The 19,408-nt window shown below is 35.2% G+C and overlaps 1 protein-coding gene across 1 annotated transcript in view; it reads right to left on the bottom strand.

Annotated features, from left to right (window-relative positions):
• Window positions 1-19,408, bottom strand: part of LOC134847324 (uncharacterized) — a 107,395-nt gene that overhangs the window by 37,467 nt on the left and 50,520 nt on the right. Inside the window, exons 7-9 of the mRNA XM_063864550.1 lie at window positions 17,799-17,912; window positions 12,241-12,389; window positions 10-106 (exon numbers count right to left, since the gene is read on the bottom strand). Of these exons, the coding sequence (XP_063720620.1) occupies window positions 10-106; window positions 12,241-12,389; window positions 17,799-17,912 (360 nt within the window). The remainder of the gene's footprint in view (window positions 1-9; window positions 107-12,240; window positions 12,390-17,798; window positions 17,913-19,408) is intronic.

The raw sequence follows: 19,408 nt of genomic DNA, 5'->3' as shown, positions 1-19,408 counted from the left end.
AGATACCACCTTTCGACGTGTTCATTTGTCCAGGGGTGGGTGTCTACTTCTTTGTTCTTGTGTTCTCTTTTTTGCTCTTTAAACGGCATCGAAGGCGGCAACCCTTCTAAATAGGCAAATGATTAAAGCTTACCTACTCAAAAACCCCTCATGGTGGCGCTGCTTCAAACTATTGAAAACTTTTATTAGTTCAATATTCAATAACAGTCCCTGCTAAATTAAAAATTGTAGCCCTTGTCATCATTAATCTCTCATTTGAAGACTAAGCTATTTGTTTGAATACCGCTACAAAAAATTAACCCAGACTAACTGGGGCGGATCTAGGATTTTCTCAAAGGGGGGGGGGGGGGGGTGGATTCTCAAAAAATTTTGTCGACCTTTTTTTTAGGTCGACAAAACTGACTTTTCGAGCTCCCCCTTCAAAACTAGAATATTAGAATATATTGGCGCCGAAGGCGCCTCTAGAAAATTTTTAGGGTCCGTCGCCAAAAATGGATATCTCAAAATAGTACAAAGGGGGGACCCTTTGGGTCGACAGGGGGTCGAATCCCTGGGGGGGGGGGGGGGCGTTCGCCCCCCTAAATCCGCACCTGCAGACTAATATAGTTTTACTCCATTTCCCCTAATAAAGACCAGAGAAGGTTCATATTAGAATTATCGATTTAAACGTTAAATACCTTACCAATCGTTATCTTATATAATAAATGAAAGTCGGAATGCGCTATGGACGCAATGTTTAACTGAACGCAATGTTTTAGCTTCGTCGAATGCAATGCTTAAAATATTCTTTACAATTAACGTTTAAGAGAAGGCAAAGAATATTCTTGAACTCTCAAACTTTCTTAAGTCTGGATTATTCTAGAATTTTTTTGACAAAATTTCAATTCTATAGACAAGATGAACTTCAATTTCAAGGCTAGACAGTGCCTGTCCATTTTTTTCTCCAAAATTTTGTCTTTTCAGATCAATTTCATTCTGAAAGTTTCATCGCCTGAATGGCTCGCTTAGAAAAACTAAAACGGCTCGCCAGTCGATTTGCTCTGTGAACTAACTTGACATATTTCAAAGTATCACCGCATGACTAGCGCTCTCAGAAAACTTTTTGCCAACCTATTCGGTCAATGAAGTAACTTGGAATATTTAAAAGTTTAGTAGAGGTCGAATCGCTTTCTGAGAAAAACACAAGCTTTTCGCAAAACGATTCGGTCTATGAAATAGCTTGAAATATTTCTTGAAAGTTTGGAAGAAAGTTCGGTTTTATAAATAATTTGCCATCTATCAAGTTTTCATAACTATAGAGTAGCTTGCTAAGAAAAACTTCAAATTTTTGCGAACCGATTCAGTCTATGAATTAACTTGTAAATTTTCTTAGCTTGAATAGTTTTCTTAAGAAAAACTACTTGCGAATTGATTTGATCTATAGAACAAGTTGAAATATTTTAAATTTTTATGGCAAACATTGCTTGCTTAGAAAAAGTCAAATTTTCGCAAAGCGATTCGATCGATGGAATAACTTGAAATGTTCAAGCTTTAATAGCTGCATTAGCAGGGTTAAGATGAGCTTCAACTTTTCCCAAACTGATTTTCTCTATGAAACAGTTTGAAATAACTCAACGTTTCATCAATTGAAAGGCTTCAATATCAAATTTTGAAGATACTGCAATCCGATTCGCTTCGTGAAGAAACTTAGCTCGCATAGCTTGCTTAGAAACACTTGTTTTTTTTTGCCAACTATTTTGGTCTAAAAATAACTAAAAATTGTTGAAAGTTTCGTGGCTTCAATAGCTTTTTTATTTAATTTTCATCGCATAAAATACTTCGGAAAAATAAACTTTAGCCACCCGACACGCTTCGTCAAATCGCTTGAAAATTTTCAAAGTTTCATAGCTTGAATAGCTTGCTTGGAAAAAATGAAATTTTTTTGCTAACTGATTCAATTCATGAAACTGCTTGAAATATTTGAAATTTTTATTGCTGGAATAGCTTGCTTAGGAGAAATTTTTGGCATCCGCTTCATGCTAAATATTTTAAAGTTTCAAATAACTTGCTTAGCAAATCTTGAACTATCGCCATCCGATTCGCTAGATAAATTTACTTGAATTATTTCAAAGTTAACTAAGAGCTTGCTGAGAGAAATTTAAAATCTTGTCATCCGACTAGCTCTATGAAATAACTTGAAATGTTTCAAAGTATCATAGCTTGAAGGGTTTCAATCGGAATTGTTTTTGCAAAACGATTCGGTCTACGGAACAACTTGATATATTTCAAAGATTCCTAGCGGGAGTAGCTTGGTTAGAAAAACTTAAACATTTCGTCATTCGGTTCGCTTCACGAAATTACTTGAAATAATTCGAAGTTTGTTCGAATGAATAACTTGCATGAAAACTAACAGAAACTGGTTCGCTCCATGATACGACTTGAAATTTTAAAAGTTTTATAACTGGAATAGCTTGCTTAGAAAATCTTGAATTTTTCCTTAACCAATTCAGAGGTTTTAAATAACTTGAAATATTGCTTAGTTTCATAGCTGGAATAGCTTGCTCAAAAAAGGAGAACCGATTCAGTCTATGGAGTGAGTTGAAAGTTTTTATCAAAATTTCATCGGTTAAATGGCTCCAATAAAAAATATCTAAACCTACCGATTTAATTCATGAAATAGTTTGAAAATTTTCAAAGAAACATATCTTGAATAGCTTGTTCAGAAAAAGTTGATTTTTTTTCGAAAACCGATTTGGTCTATGAAATAATTCGAATTTTTCAAAATTTCGTGGGTCGAATCGCTCCAATATAAAAACCTATTTTTTCGCTATCCGATTTCGAAGTTTTATAGCTGGTCCAGCTGGTGTAGAAAAACTTCATTTTTTCGCGGACCGATTCGGTCGTTGAAACTTATTTTTTTTCAAACCCATTTACGATATGGGTCAACTTGAAATTGTTTTGAGTTTCATAGCTTAAATAGCTTGATGAAAGCAAGTACTACTTTTTGCGAGACAATTGGTTGTTGGAGACGGGCTTGCTAGTATATTTTAATTATAAATGCAGTAAAATAAATGTCGTAGTGAGATAAAAGCCGATTAACATACTCAATTTGAATAATTCTCTTTGATTTAATTTATTGCAGCCTTTGATTTCAAACGCCGCATTGACAATTTTTGAACGCGGAATTGGCAAGTAGCGATTGGTGCTAGTGCAATAAACGGATGGAGCAAAAAACCGAAACTCGAGCTATAGTATCATAAGTTAAATATTCTCCCTATGCAGCATTCAGTGATCGATTCATTCCAATACAGTCGGTGTGGTCACTATTTGCGCAGCAAACAGTGTTCGGTTCGCTCTATTCCAGATCGGGTGGATGGGTTGGACATCTTTTTTTTGTCAACAGTTATTTTCATCTGCAGTTATTTGCATGCATAAAAGATTGCCGCATGTTGATTGGCGCACTTGGGACCAGCCGTGGCCGAGTGAGGTAAGGCGCGCGTCTCTCAACAAGAGGGTCGAATGATCGTATCTCACTTCGGTCACAGCTGCAGGGGGTCTTAGTGTCATCCGCCTCCACAAGGTGGGACCGGCAACGGTAGAAAAAAAAGATGACATCACCCTCCGAAGGTTGGTCCTGCATTGAATGGGAAAATGCTAAAAGACCGGTATTCGTAAAATTAAATACACAAGCCGGCTAGGCGAAGTGGCTTAATTTAACAATCTACTTATATATTAGATGAAAGTCGGAATGCGCTATGAACGCAATGTTTGAATGAACAAAATGCTTCAGATTATTGGGAGACAATGTTTAAAATGCTATCGAGAGTAATGTTTAAAAAGGTAGATCCAACTTCAAGGCTAGATTAGATAGTAACTGTTTAATTTTCGTCCAAAATTTAATTTCGTTTCTGTCTGAGACTGGGACTGTCAAAATTTCAGTCTAGAACAAATCAATCAAGAACAGTAACCTCCATGCTAAGAAATAAACTTTTTGCGAACCGATTTGGTCTATGAAATAACTTGAAATAATTCAAAAAATCTTAGCTTAAAAGCTTGCTTAGAAAAACAAATGTTTCACGAACCGATTCAGTCTAAGAAATATTTTGAAATAATTCAAAGGTTTATAGCTTTCAAATTTTGCTTAGAAAAACTGAAACTTTTCGCGAACCGATTTAGTCAACAAAGTAACTTGCAATATTTCGAAGTTTTATAGCTTTAAAAGCCTGCTTAGAAAAACTTAAACTTTTCGTGAACCCATTCAGTCAATGGATAACTTGAAATAATTCAAAATTTCTTAGCTTTAAAAGCTTGCTTACAAAAACAAGTTTTTCAGAAATGGAAAACTGATTCGGTTCATGAATAACTTTGAATTGTTTCAAAGTTTCTAGCCTATAAAGCTTGCTTAGAAAAACTTCAATTTTTTGCAATTTGATTCAATCTATGAAATAACTTGAAATATTTTGAAGTTTCACATCTTTAAAAGCTTGCTTAGAAAAATTGAGACTTTCCGCGAAATTAGTTAAAGCCCGTTTCAAGTTGTAAGTTTTTTTTAAAGAAGTAATATCTCATTTTTTTCGGATTCGTGGTTTTCATCCTAGTTTCCGATGCTTTTATTTCGGTTTTTTTAAACGCCACTAAAAAATGGTAGATTTTTTAACAGCTTACTTTTAACAAAAACATGCTACAATTTAAACATGCTAATTTTTGTAAATTTACCAAGTCTTACTTTGAGTTTTTCACAAATCGTTTTTCCTTTAATAAACAAACAATTTCAGTTTATGTTATATCGTCTTAGTCAAGTTATATTGCGTCATTTAGAGGGTGAAATATATCAGTATGCAAATATGTGTTTCAGTTTGGATGGGTCGTAATATTTTATAAAAGTTATGAATTTTTTTATGACAGCAGTTTTGTTTTTGGCTCAACTGGTTTCGACTCAATATTTGTCGCCTTTTTTGCCGCTCTCTAAATGATTTCCAACATTTTACAAGGCTGTTTATGAACTTCATCTGATACAAACATGTAATTTGTTAGCTGTTATTTTCCAATTTTTGGCAGGTCATTTTTTCAAGTAATTTTTTCAAACCTAGTATTTCAGATTTTCTTACTTCTCTTTTTTTTCCATTCACTATCTTGAAGCGCAATGTGCTTTTGCATTAAATGTTTTTGCATTTTTAATGTGATAATAATTGAGCAAGACTTAAATCTCATAGAGTTTGAATTTACTTGAAAATATGTACCCCTGCAATAAGCCAGTTATTGCAACCAGGCGCTAGAATGTTTTTTTCCTTTAATAACTTTGCCTACAGTACCTGTCTGCTGAAATCTTCAAGCTACTTTAGAAGTATATCAAGTTCAAGGTACTCTTATTGCCTGTTTAGCGTAAAAGAGCGTCCATACTTAGGTCGACAATGAAGCCAAAATTTTTGCAGTTTGAAACTTATTTTTGGGAAAAAGTTAAATTGTCGGGCTACCGTTTTCCTAATTTTTTATCGATCTATTTTCTTAAGCATCAATTTTTCTGGTGTGAATATCTTTCACGTAAATTGAAATCTATTTTTGATTTCACCCTTATGCTGTAACTTGTAAATCTACCAGTTTTGTACATAGTTTCATCTATCTATCAAGACTATGTCTAATCGCATGTGACACGTATCTTGCCTAGTTTAAGCCTTTTTTCTGCACCCTCTAAGGGCTTAACGTATCTATGCGTGGTTAAGCTATATTGTATACTGCAATGCTTAAGAATTCTTTTTTCGGTTTTCCAGCTTGAATCTAGTGTTTGTTCCACCGAGTTAAAAGTTGGCAACACAATTGTGGAAAGCTGTTATAGTTGCCCCGGGGTTTGCAAATTTGGTCTCAAATTATGGATGCCCAAATCATTTACGGCATATGAAATGCGAAAATGTTTGTGTTTTTTCTCAAATTTTTTCGAAAAACTTTATTTACAAAATTCTTAATCCTGTGTTTAGGTGCTATCAGATTTTTAAAAATTCAAAACAATTTAAGTTCCCAATTTTGTAGTTGGGTACTGTAGAATACTCTCAGCAGCTCCAAATTGCGACTGCCAAAATGCTCATAATTTTCGAGATATAATGTTTTTTTGTGATTTTTAAAAAAAATTTCAAAAAATTTTAATTTGTTCTTTTTTCGTCAATTTTTCCAAGTCACAACCCTTTATTTGGAAATTGTCAGTAAAACCTCGGGGTTTGCGAAACTTGCCACCAAATATGACTAAACAATTTTTTTTAATTTTCGAGATATGACATTTTTTGTGATTTTTCAAAAAAAAACTTTCAGAAAATTTCAATTTAATTTTTTTTTCAAATTTTGAAAACTTCAACACCCTATTTGGGTGCTGTCAGAAATTTATCTGGAGTTGCGAATCTCACTTTCATTTATGACTCTTCAAATCTTTTGTAGTTTAAGAGGTATGATCTTTTTTATGATTCTAAAAAAAATTTCAGAAAATTTAAATTCAATGTTTTTTCAAATTTTGAAATTCCCAACCCTTTATTCAAAGAATTCTCGGTGTTTGCGAATCCTCAATAATGACTACTCGACTTTTTTTAATTTTGGAATTTTTCAAAAACGTTTTCAGAAAGATTAAATTTAAATTTTTTTCTTCAAATTTTGAAATTTCTCTCCCTGTAATGGGGGAGCTTCCAGATTGTTTTCAGGGGCCATGAACCCTGCATCCATTTTTGATTGTTTTAGTTTTCTGTAATTATTTTCTTGGTAACTTTTTAAAAAAGTTTTCAAACTTAATTTTTTTTCATATTTTAATTGAAATTTGAAGCCCCCTTCCTTTTAATTGCGGACTGTCAGAGTATTTTTAGGAGTTGCAACGCTTGCCTCCAAATATGACTGCTCAGTTCTGTGTAGTTTGTGAGCTATGACATTTTTTTGCGATTTTTTTCAAAAGTTTTAAGAAAATTTGAATTTAATATTTTTTTCTTCAAATTTTGAAATTCCCAACGCTTTAGTTTGGGACTGTCAGAGTACTCGAGGGTATTGCGAATCTCGCCTCCACATATGACTGCTCAAGTCTCTGTTATTCTCGAGTTAGGCCGTTTTTGTCGTTTTTCACTTTTTTCCCTCAAAATTTGAAATTCCTAACCCTGTAGTTGGGTACTGCAAATTTTGACTCCAAATGTGACTGCTCAAATTCTTTTACCTTACCAGTTATGACATTATTTATGTGATTTTATTTTTTTTCAAAGAACTTAGAGATTAGAAAAATTCACAAAATTTTATGATTTTTCAGAATTTGAATTTAAAAAAGTCGAACAGAAAAAAAATTTGAAATTACGAATCTTGGTGCTGTCGGGGTACACTCGAAGGTTGCAGGCCTTTTTTTCAAAATATGCGGTTTTCTCATGAGTTCTCAAAAATTTTAAGCACCTGAGGTGCGTTATACGCTAGTTGGGTTTAATCGATTTTGGATTTAATTCTTATCCTATATTTTGTAAATTGACCAGTTTTGTATAGTTTTTTTTGTTATATTCGACCGGTTAACAGTTGTATTCGACCTAAATAGTTCTGGCTTAATTTATTTTGCTTAGACCTTTGTTTTTTGAATCTCAAAGCTTGAAAAGTTTTTATGAATGAAGGGCTGAAGTGGAGACCTCACGGGTAGTTTTAGCATGTAATTTTCAGCATGAAATCCTCCGATTGAAACCCAATTCGCAAAAGATTTTTGAAAATTTTGGTAGATAAAGTTTTTTTTACCTCGTTTATATATGTTTCGACTGAGTGATTCCGTCTCACTTTCGGCCGGTTTTCAATGCTATGTTTAAGATCATACGGAAATTGGTGAAAATTGTATGCACGTTGTTTTTCTTTTTTTTCTGTAAGTTTTAACTCATCTACAAGTGTTTTCGGAATAACCTATAAAGTTCAAAGTGTCACAGTTTGAATAATTTGCATAGAAAAACTTCAATTTTTTGCAAACCTAATCGGTCTACGAAATAACCAAAAAATTTCAAATTTTTATAGCTTCAAAAGCTTGCTTAGAAAAACTTAAATTTTTCGCGGACGAATTCATTCTATGAAATAAATTGAAATAAATCAAAGTTTCTTAGCTTTAAAAGCTTGCTTAGAAAAACTTTGAACTTTTTGCGAACCGATTTAGTCCACTTGCAAAATAACTTCGAAGTTTCATACAACTTCGAAATTTCGAAGTTTCATAGTTTGATTAGCTTGCTTCGAAAAACATAATTTTTTTGCGAACTGATTCGGTATATGAAATAACCTTAAATATTTCAAAAATGAAAAGCTCTTATAGCTTGCTTAGAAGAACTTCAATTTTCTGCAAAACTATTTGGTCTACGGAATAATCTGAAAAAGTTCAAAACTTCATAATTCGAATAGCTTGCTTAGAAAAACTTCAACTTTTCGCGAACCTAATCAGTCTACATAACGTGAAAAATTTCAAACTTTCGTAGTTTGAAAAGCTTGCTGAGAAAGCTTAAAGTTTTTCGCAAAACGATTCTATATATGAAGTAAATTGAATTAAAGCATTGTTTCAGAGCTTTAAAAGCTTGCTTAGAAAAACAAGCTTTTTGCGAACCGATTCAGCCTATGAATAACTTGAAAAAATTCAGAATTCCGTAGCTTCAAAAGCTTATTTAGAAATATTTTAATCTTTTTGTGTACCGTTTTAGCCTGAGAAATAATATGAATTATTCCAAATTTTAATAGCTGTAAAAGATTGCTGAGAAAAACTTTTAACTTTTCGCAAATCTATCAAAACCACTAAATAAATTGCAATATTTCAAAGTTTCAAAGCTTTAAAAGCTTGCTTTGAAAAATTTTAAATTTTTCTTGAATCATTTAACCCACGAAATATCTTGCTGAGAAAAACTTCAACTTTTCGCGAATCGATTCGGTCTACGAAACAACCTGAAAAAAAATTCAAAGTTTCATAGATCGATTTGCTTGGTTTAGAAAGCTTTAACTTCTGGCAAAAAACGATTCGGTCTTAGAGAGGATTTTTTTGAAGTTCCATGCTCCATTCGCTCGCGCAGAAAATTATTCAAGAAAGCTAAGAAAAAATCTGGAAATTACTTGAAAGGCTTCAACAGAAAAACAGTTTGCTATTCGGTTCACTTTTTCTAATAACTTGAATTTTTGAAAGTTCCAAAGCTTAAACAGCTGGATTGGAGAAAGCGAATTTTTCCAGTTTATGAAATAACTAGAAAAAAGTCAAATTGTCATAGCTCAATAGTTTGCTTCGAAAATCTTATACTTTTTGTGAACCAAATCAGTCTTTGCAATAACTTGGAAACGTTTTATATAGCTTGCATAGAAAAATTTTAGCCTTTTGCGAACCAGTTTGCTCTGTGAAGTAACTTGAAATTTTTAATAATTTGAACAGCTTGCTAAGAAAAACTTTTGCCTACTGATTCGCTCTAAGTAATAACGTGAGTTTTTCCAAAGTTTTCTTGCTTTAATAGCTTGCCTAAAAAATTACTTTTTTTGCGAATATTTTCGCTCTATGAAACAATTTGAAATGTCTCAATGTTTTGTCGCTTGAAAAGCTTCCATATAGAAACCTTAAGTTGCGCCATCCGATTTGCGTAATGATACACTTTGAAACATTTCTAAGTTTCATAGCTTGAATAGCTTGCTAAGAAAATCTTCAATTTTTCGGGAAACCGATATGGTTTAACTCGAAATTGTCAAAAATTCATTATTTGGATTGCTTGACCAGAACAACAACTAATATTTTGCAAGCCAATTGATTATTGGAGGCGGGCTTGCCAGTTAATATTACTAATAATAGATCTGGCAATGCCTCCAGGTCCTCTGGACTAAAAACTTTGGCACAATTATGAATGTGAATTAATACGAAAAATCACGTTTAGAATGGCGTTTAGAAATCAGTTTGACTGCTAACTTTTGTGGTTGCTTTTGATCAATTGATGGTAAAGTTACGTACTTTATAATTAGCTTTTTTTAAACTTTTGTTTGAATTGCTAGAAATGCTTTATATATCAATTTGTCACGAAACAAAATTTATTACCTTAGCAATAAGTTTTGTTCACAGGACTCATTTGTCTACTGGACTCAATCATCTTCTGACAAGTTCAATTTCTTGAAAGTTCAATTTAAGTACTCATTTAGGTAGTAATTAGTTAAAGCCCGTTTCAAGTTGTAAGTTTTTTTTAAAGAAGTAATATCTCATTTTTTTCAGATTCGTGGTTTTCGTCCTAGTTTCTGATGGTTTTATTTCGGTTTTTTAAACGCCATTAAAAAATGGTAGGTTTCTAACAGCTTACTTTTAATAAAAACATGCTACAATTTAAACGAGCTAATTTTTGTAAATTTACCAAGTCTTATTTTGAGCTTTTCACAAATAGTTTTTCCTTTAATAATTAAACAATTTCAGTTTATGTTATATCGGCTTAGTCAATTTATATTGCGTCATTTAGAGAGTGAAATATATCAGTATGCAATTATGTGTTTCAGTTTGGATGGGTCGTAATATTTTTTCAAAGTAATGAATTTTTTTATGGCAGCAGTTTTGTTTTCGGCTCAACTGGTTTCGACTCAACATTTGTCGCCTTTTTTGCCGCTCTCTAAATGATTTCCAACATTTTACAAAGGCTGTTTATGAACTTCATCTGATACAAACATGTAATTTGTTAGCTGTTATTTTCCAATTTTTGGCAAGTCATTTTTTCAAGTAATTTTTTCAAACCTAGTATTTCTGATTTTCTTACTTCTCTTTTTTTTCATTAAATGTTTTTGCATTTTTAATGTGATAATAATTGAGCAAGCCTTAAATCTCATAGAGATTGAATTTACTTGAAAATATGTACCCCTGCAATTAGCCAGTTATTGCAACCGGGCGCTAGAATGTTTTTTTCCCTTAACAACTTTGCCTTCAGGACCCGTCTGCTGAAATCTTCAACCTACTTTAGAAGTATATCAAGTTCAAGGTACTCTTATTGCCTGTTTAGCGTAAAAGAGCGTCCATACTTAGGTCGACAATGAAGCCAAAATTTTTGCAGTTTGAAACTTATTTTTGGGAAAAAGTTAAATTGTCGGGCTACCGTTTTCCTATATTTTTATCGATCTATTTTCTTAAGCATCAATTTTTCTGGTGTGAATAACTTTCATGTAAATTGAAATCTTTTTTTGATTTCACCCTTATGCTTCAACTTGTAAATCTACCAGTTTTGTACATAGTTTCATCTATCTGTCAAGACTATGTCTAATCGCATGTGACACGTATCTTGCCTAGTTTGAGCCTTTTTTCTGCACCATTTAAGGGCATAATGTATCTATGCGTGGTTAAGCTAATTTGTATACTGCAATGCTTAAGAATTCTTTTTTCGGTTTTCCAGCTTGAATCTAGTGTTTGTTCCACCGAATTAAAAGTTGGCAACACAATTGTGGAATGCTGTCATAGTTGCCCCGGGGGTTGCAAATTTGGTCTCAAATTATGAATGCCCAAATCATTTACGGCATATGAAATGCAAAATTTTTGTGTTTTCTTTTCAAATTTTTTCGAAAAACTTTATTTCCAAAATTCTTAATCCTGTGTTTAAAATTCTTAATCCTATAAAAATTTGAAATTACGAATCTGGGTGCTGTCGGGGTACACTCGAAGGTTGCAGGCCTTTTTTTCAAAATATGCAATTTTTTTATGAGTTCTCAAAAATTTGAAGCACCTGAGGTGCTTTATACGCAAGTTCGGTTTAATCCATTTTGGATTTAATCCTTATCCTATATTGTATAAATTTACCAGTTTTGTATAGTTTTTTTTGTTGTATTCGACCGCTAAACAGTTGTATTCGACCTAAATAGTTCTGGCCTAATTTATTTTGCATCTACTGAAATGCAAAATTTTGTTTAGACCTTTATGTTTTTTGAGTCTCAAAGCTTGAAAAGTTTTTATGAATGAAGGGCTGAAGTGGAGACCTCACGGGTAGTTTTAGCATGTAATTTTCAGCATGAAATCCTCCGATTGAAACCCAATTCGCAAAAGATTTATGAAAATTTTGGTAGATAAAGTTTTTTTACCTCGTTTATATATGTTTCGACTGAGTGATTCCGTCTCACTTTCGGCCGGTTTTCAATGCTATGTTTGTGATCATACGGAAATTGGTGAAAATTGTATGCACGTTGTTTTTCTTTTTTTCTGAAAGTTTAAACTCATCTACATGTGTTTGAAGATTGTTTTCTAATCTCAAAAAACACCTAAAGCATGTTAATGGATAATTATGCTAATCGCTACATGCATCTACTCACTCTGCTTGGTGTTGTTGCGAACATTCTCACACATGTCGCTCCACTCTCTGAGACTGGACACGTGCCAGCAGGAGAGACGGTCCACGTCCACAATCACAGGTGGCGTCTTGCTGTAGAAAATTAGCATGCTGTTGGGCGCATTGCTGCTTCTGAACACAAGAGAAGACAGAGTGACCTTGGCTTTTGTAGATGTATACTCATTGAAGGTGTATTAATCTCTAACCGTTAATAAAGAAAACGTAACAGAACGACTTAAATTCTTTGCGGTCACCAGCGCCGATGGGAACACTATGGTTTACCACCTCTATGATGCTGACCTTGGTACCATAACATAACAATGTAATACACAATACGTAATAACCATAAGTTACATAATACACCTCACTACAGCCTTGTTACCTTACGGTTATGACAGAGTGACCTTGGTTTTGTTAACTTACATCAATTTGAAATACTTCCTCCCCCTACAACAATTTGAAATGTTGGGTATTCAATTTTACTGCTTCAATAATATATAAGTAGTATAGTCATTTGTTCAAAATATTTGTCACTAATCTCCCATCACTTTTCGCCCTAGCAAGGCAAATGTTGAGGTCTCAAAGGGCTCCGTCGGTGTGTTTTTCGGAACACTCTTTCTTTACTGGCTCGGGTGTTTTTGTTAGCCCCTCCGAATCCTTGCGAGGACTTGTTAGCCCATCTTGTACATCGATTCCCGAGGGCTCGTCAGCCCTTGGACAATTCTGTTCCACATCTTCAGTAGATGAAAGGATAATTGGACTACTCTGCTCCAATACTCTTGCTCCTAAGTCCATTTTTACTCCGCTATTTTCCTCGGAGCTAGAGAACGGGACTATTCCCCAGTCTCTGGGTGCACTAAGACGATCGGCTCCGAAGCGTAGTTTGTGGGATTGCGCTTGGAACTGATAGTCCTTGTTAGGTTACTTATTCGGCTTTTTATGGCAGTAGTCAATCTGAAGAATTATCGATAATGATCGGAAATTTCGCTGATCCGGTAACTACAATTGCATCGTCCGCATTCCTGTCCTTTGCTTTTAGCAGATCTTTAGTAGTGTCTCGCGATTCCTTTAGCGCCGCTGCTTTCGGGGGATCTCTAGCTTTGTTCCCTTGCCGCACATCTGAACCCATTGGCTTATTACTGTGTGGTATTCGAGGTGTTTGCGTTTTCCCATGATACGAGGTTCTTTCACCTAAACTTATCTAAAAATGATATTCATGAATCACCTGTCCGTACGATCTATCTCCCGCGCATTTTCCGTCATAATTTCAAAAAAAGGTTCCGATTTTAATCGATCTTGTTTTTTTTTGAAATAGATGATATCCTTTTTTCTTGGCGCTCAAAACTGACGCTTTATTCGGTGCGGCATGAGTTGATGAGTTGTCCAGCACTGTACTCTTTCTGGGCCATCAACAGGTTATCTACCCGGCCATGCGTTCTATTGTAGTCTCATCGTCGGGTAATGTGTAATTCTGCATTACTTGAGCCGAAAACATCTTCTAATTCTTATCTGAGAAAAAAAAACAAAAAAAAAACATTTTCCAAGTCAAGTTATTCGCGGATGCAGGTTTAGTAACTGTATGCCAAACCTCATTCGAACGGCGAACAACGCATTGACTGATGAGTGTTTTTTTAAATACTAAACATTATCTCATTTAACGCCGTTTTAAAAACCAATTTTGGCTTTTGAAAAGAACAGCCCTTAAGGCGTTACCATATTGTTCGAATACACCGCTGCACGAGCTCTGTTGCCCGGTGATTACCCATGGGTGCAAATATTACTTGTGTATTCTATTTTGCGCAGAATCACTGTTGAATTTTCAACTGAATCCCGATCCTTGGTCTGTCCGGATTTTCCGCAATATTGGGTCTAACACAATATATTTTTCCATATATTCTTGAATAACTCTCCCTGTTGTTCTGATTGTATTTTGGATTTGGAGAAACGTAGAGAATCTATCCGTACAAATAAGTCAAAAGTTATTTGCAGCCCAATAACTATTATTTGCAGCCCAAGACTGCAAAAACCCGGTAACGGCATCAAAAAATTGAATTTGCTGATTCGGCTCTTCTAACACCTCAGTTTTCGTAACAACACCCTTGGGAATGACAGATTTCTAATTCTTACCGGTTTTGTTGCAGTCTCGATTTTCCCTTTCCACGTGCCTGAGTGACCTTTGTATAGCCTCATCACGTTGGGGTCCGCAATTGTGTCGGCATCGCAATCTTGTCGTTTAAGAATAATTTTTCGTTCGACTTGTGCAGCTTGTCGAGATAATTGGTAAAATAAGGGCCTAAGTCGCGAATTTCGTTTAAGTTATCCGATTGTAATGATTCAACAACACAGTTTAATATTTCGTCCGACTTAGTAAGAATAGCAATTATTTCAGCGTCGAAAGTTCCGGCCTTTCAAACAAAGTAACCGGAAACATTTTCAGTTGAAACAAGGTCGTTTCAGCCGACGGTGGTTTTGAGGAATTAGTACCATGGACGTTATTAGTCGGTAACTCACTGGTTTTCTGCTTTTTCTCAGTATTTGAAGTATCGAGATTCAACTTTATCAGATTCAACAGAGTACAATAGTTGCAATTTTTTGTAAGCGTGTGTGTCCAGTAGTACAAATTTTGATGGATTGAAAGTTTCGAAACGCGTCAGTTAGTTTCGTCGCGGCAACTTCTTTACGATGACGTAATTTTTGTTCCAATTTTCTTCCACCTATTACTTCATTATTTCGATCATGCTCAACAGTGTTTTGTTTAGCCGATGATTTCAGCAGCCTACTAATTGCAGTAACTTGTGGTACTACGAAAAGGTATAGTTCTGACAGTTTCGGTTTCACTCCCACTGCATGTCAAGACAAATAATCTACTAAAACCATATTCTTTCCTGGGATGTGTTGATCTTAATTGAACGGTAAAATTCGGTCTATCCTCGGTTCCCGGTATGTTCCCGTTTAGTGGTCACCCACAAAACTGAAGTTACATTGCCGGCTAGTGGCATCCCTTAGTTTCATCTGGGAATATACGTACATTAGATCAATGCTTAAGAACCAAATAGGAGCGGCAGTGTTTCCGCTAATCGCTAAAGCTCCGTTATGAACCAATTCATTCATTTTGGGCATCTGATAGCGATTCGCGTAGATCAGTTTTTTTATGTTTGAATTTAACGCTAATTTCATTGATCCATCGGGTTTGGCGATTATGAACATCGATAAAATAAAACAATTTTCCGTACAGTTTCCCAACTTCACATTGTGGCCCTCCTTTAGCAAATTATCGATGGCAATATGTGAATTGGAAGCTGTTTCCCTTTACCTGTATTGGGCGCCATGGTTCATGAAAATTCGTTATTACTTCACAGTTTTTCAGTACTCCTTTGCGTTCAAACAAGTCCATGAATTTTGCATAAGGAATTTAACGAACTTACGTTGAATTGGAGAGTATTGCATCCCCAAGCAGTCACTACCTGCTCTACCTCGTTGACTGAGCGAGCTATCGGCTTCTGCCGAAATTTCATTCCTAAGTGTGTTACGACATTATTACCAAGTAAATCTCTTTGGTTGCTCTCTTTAATAAACAGTTCAACTTTTTTGACAACCATGCTTCGGATCTAATATCGATAAAAAATCTTCAGATTATCTTGATTGTATCATCCGTCGCACTGTAGAATGCATTTTTCAAATGGCTCGGGACCGAAAAAATATAAATCTGTTCTTTGTTTTATTTTTGTGCAATTTCGTCTGTGAGTTAAAAGAGACCGGACTAGCGCAATTTATCTGCAATTCCGTATGTCAACGGTTTTTGTCCATTTGAACATCTAGTATTTTCCTATTTTCATTACCAGTTTTGTCCTGCACCTTTCCTATTGCGAATACGCCAATTTCCTCATCACCTTTCTCTTCATCGTTACATTCGTTTCGTATTGTTTAAATTCCGATTCGTCGATTTTACAATATTTCGCAATATTTCCATGCGCACTGCAGTTGTTACAAAGGGTATTTGTTTCAGAACTCGGTGTTCCCGAAGCTTCGGTTTTAACCAATGTCCACAATTATGACACTTGCTTTGCCTCTGGCCCCTCACCTCGTTCACTAGTTATCTTTTTATGTACCCTCACTGTTGGCCTCCCCTGTTATTCGGTCGCCCTGAGGCAAACTTACGTCTCCTGAACTTCGGCGGCCCCTGATAACTCTCTTATACATCTCTGTCACCTTATACATAACTCTCTTATATATCTCTCCCTCACCACTGTAAATTAAAACGCATCTGATGGTAGCAATGTTTCCATGCATAGCTGCTTACGAGTTTCTTCATTTCGCAAATTGAAAATAAACACGTCCCGAACTATGGACTCCTCCTTCGGACCAAAATTACAGCCGCGGGATAAATCACTGAATGCTCGTAGACTTGTTCCACCTCCTGGTTCTCCTGTTGTTTTCTTCCGAATAGAATAAATCTACGTTTAGTAACATTTGCTTCTTTCATAAAAGCATCTACAGTCAACTTCCACAACTCTGTGAAGTTTATTTGCACAAGCTAGGTTCAAGTGTAGCTCTGTCAAAAAAAAGATAGAAGCAACTTTGACTTTAGCCGTTTATCCGCTTTTTCCCTGGTAGTTACTTTAAACAATCTCTTCTCGTCGTCCGACCGGCGGCTTTCTTCTTCTCTCCACAATCGCACTGCTGTTTCGTTACGCGCCTCTCTCTCTCTCTCGCTTTTCTCACTTGACCTTCCTCCGTTCCATGTGGTTCTTCCAAGGCCAGGTACGCATTCTCAGGTACGGTATTTTCAGCAAATATATCGTCAATATCGATCTCTTCCTTGGCAATCACGATGAGTTGAAATTTTGCGCCCAACCTTCCCAGGGTACCGGCGGCTCTTGAGTCGGTCCATTCCAGAAAACATCCACTGAACGGTAGCTCGAATCCGTTTCTGACTGCGCCATGTAGAAGTATAATCATTGAAGGTGTAATAAGGTCTAATGGTTAATAAAGAAAACGTAAAAGAACAACTTAAATTATTTTCGGTCACCAGCGGCGCTGGCAACACGCATGGTTTACCACCACTATGATGCTGACCTTGGTAGCATAACAAAACATTGTAATACATAATACGTAAAAATCATAAAGTTCCATAATGCACCTCACTACATCCTTGTTACCTTACACTGAAGACAGAATGACCTTGGCCTTGTTACCTCACAGATATTCTGTAATATGTACCCTCTGTCATGAGAGGCACAATATCGATGCTTCGTAAATACTGAACAGGTTGTACGTCATAGTACTTTGCCACTTGGATATTTATAGTTTTAATAATTGCTAGAAAATATTGATCGAAAAGGATAGTCCAAAAAACAAACTATTTTTAGAGATTTCTGGCTGCGAAGAAATTGAGCAGATACAGTCTTGATGTAGATGAATAGATCAATGATAATTAACGTGAATAACGACAACGAATTCGTAGGAAAAAGATAATTTATGCTAAGGAAACAGTTTTTTATTTGGGAGGGTTGATTTGTTTTTTATATGTGGTCACCGTACCTGTCAAAGAGTTCCTCCATACTTCCCAAGATTCCCTTGCGAGAGTCGGCTCTAATGATTCCCTGCAATGGAAGAAATGGCATGATTCGCTCGTGGTTGTCCTTGAGACAAAATCTAGAACAGAAAACCAAAAATTTCGAAATCGAAATTGGTTGGTTTGAATCAAAAACCCATCAAGAAAAATGTTGCTTTAATTTCTTTGAAAAATCATACAAAAACAATTTTAAGGCAATATGTTTTTCAAGTTTTTTCAACACTCTGGCTGAGAAGTTTTTTTTCTAAATATTAATTAGTTTGGGCTCCGAAAAACACATTTTCATGAAGTCTTCTTGAAGTTAAATTAGTAAGATTTCCGGTTCTTAAGAATTTTGTTGCATAACAATAATTTTAACGAAGATTGGTAATAATTTTTTTGATTTATTCAGTCAACATAAGTATCATGGTCGGACGTGTACTTAAATATCTCTATCATGTGTATCACCATATTGTTTATGTCTTGAATCTTCTGTATGCTGGGACATATGAAACTAGTATTTCAGCTAGACCGAACATATGCGCTTCTAAATGTTGAGCTACTTTACCACTTTGTAAACAGTAGGATCTACCAGAACATATATCAAATTCTTAAAACATGTCCCGATATTTCCCGATTCCTTTATGCTTTTAGACCATTCATTTTGACACGAGCGATCAGCTTAGTATATTATTACGAACTGAGTTATGACCGAAGTGTAACTCATAGAGTAATTTCGGATAGGGTACACCGTCTGCTCGTCACGCTATCTTATTTTCGGCCGGATAGATTCGTGCAACTTCTTAGTCTAATACCGATCCTAATCTTACTCTTATACTATCTAGTCTCAGGTTGTTTAACTAGTCTCTGCTAGGCTCAATAGATCTAGGGTATACTGGTTTATTGCGGCTGCTGAAGTGCTCGGGAGAGTCCAACTAATTTCTAAGTTAAATTCAAATCTCTCTGGTGCTGAAATTACAAGTAACTTCAGCACTTACAAATAAGTGGGTTGTTAGTTAGATGGATCATGATTGGTTAATATTAAATACTTTACATTGGTAAAACATTTAATTTATCCAATCATAAAATATAGTTTAGATCAGGTTCCACCCATCCGGGTTTTACAGAGTTTTTTAGAACAGTTCTTCTGTAATTCAAGGATGGATGATGGACGTTGGTATTTGGCGAACATCATATTTCTTTCGCTTCTTCTTGTGACAACGACTGAGTCTCTGCAACAAAGTCAATTCTGATTCCAGAATGGTTGGCTATGTCAGGTTTTTCTGTTCTGCGTGGAGAACTTCTTTTGTGTATGATCTAGTTTGGGAATGGCGTGGAGATTGTGCGTGGAGGGGATGCCTGGTTACTCGGATCTGTACGTATACTTGAACATCGAGGTGGTCATTGGTCTAGTTCAATGAAGTCCTTTTCTGCGAGGTCAAGTCGTACTCTAAATCCTTTGAGTTGTGATTGTGAGCGGCATATCGATTGTAGTTGGTCATTCTCTCTCGAGTGTAGTGAGGTCGTCTTGTCTTTTGATGTTCGTCCTTGGTGTTGTATTCTGATCTATATATTGCATCATGTGATTTTACATTTT

This window comes from Symsagittifera roscoffensis, chromosome 1, assembly GCF_963678635.1.
Source record: "Symsagittifera roscoffensis chromosome 1, txSymRosc1.1, whole genome shotgun sequence".
Taxonomy (NCBI): domain Eukaryota; kingdom Metazoa; phylum Xenacoelomorpha; order Acoela; family Convolutidae; genus Symsagittifera; species Symsagittifera roscoffensis.
Note: the sequence above shows the minus strand (reverse complement) of the source record. Positions and strands in the feature narration are given on the sequence as shown.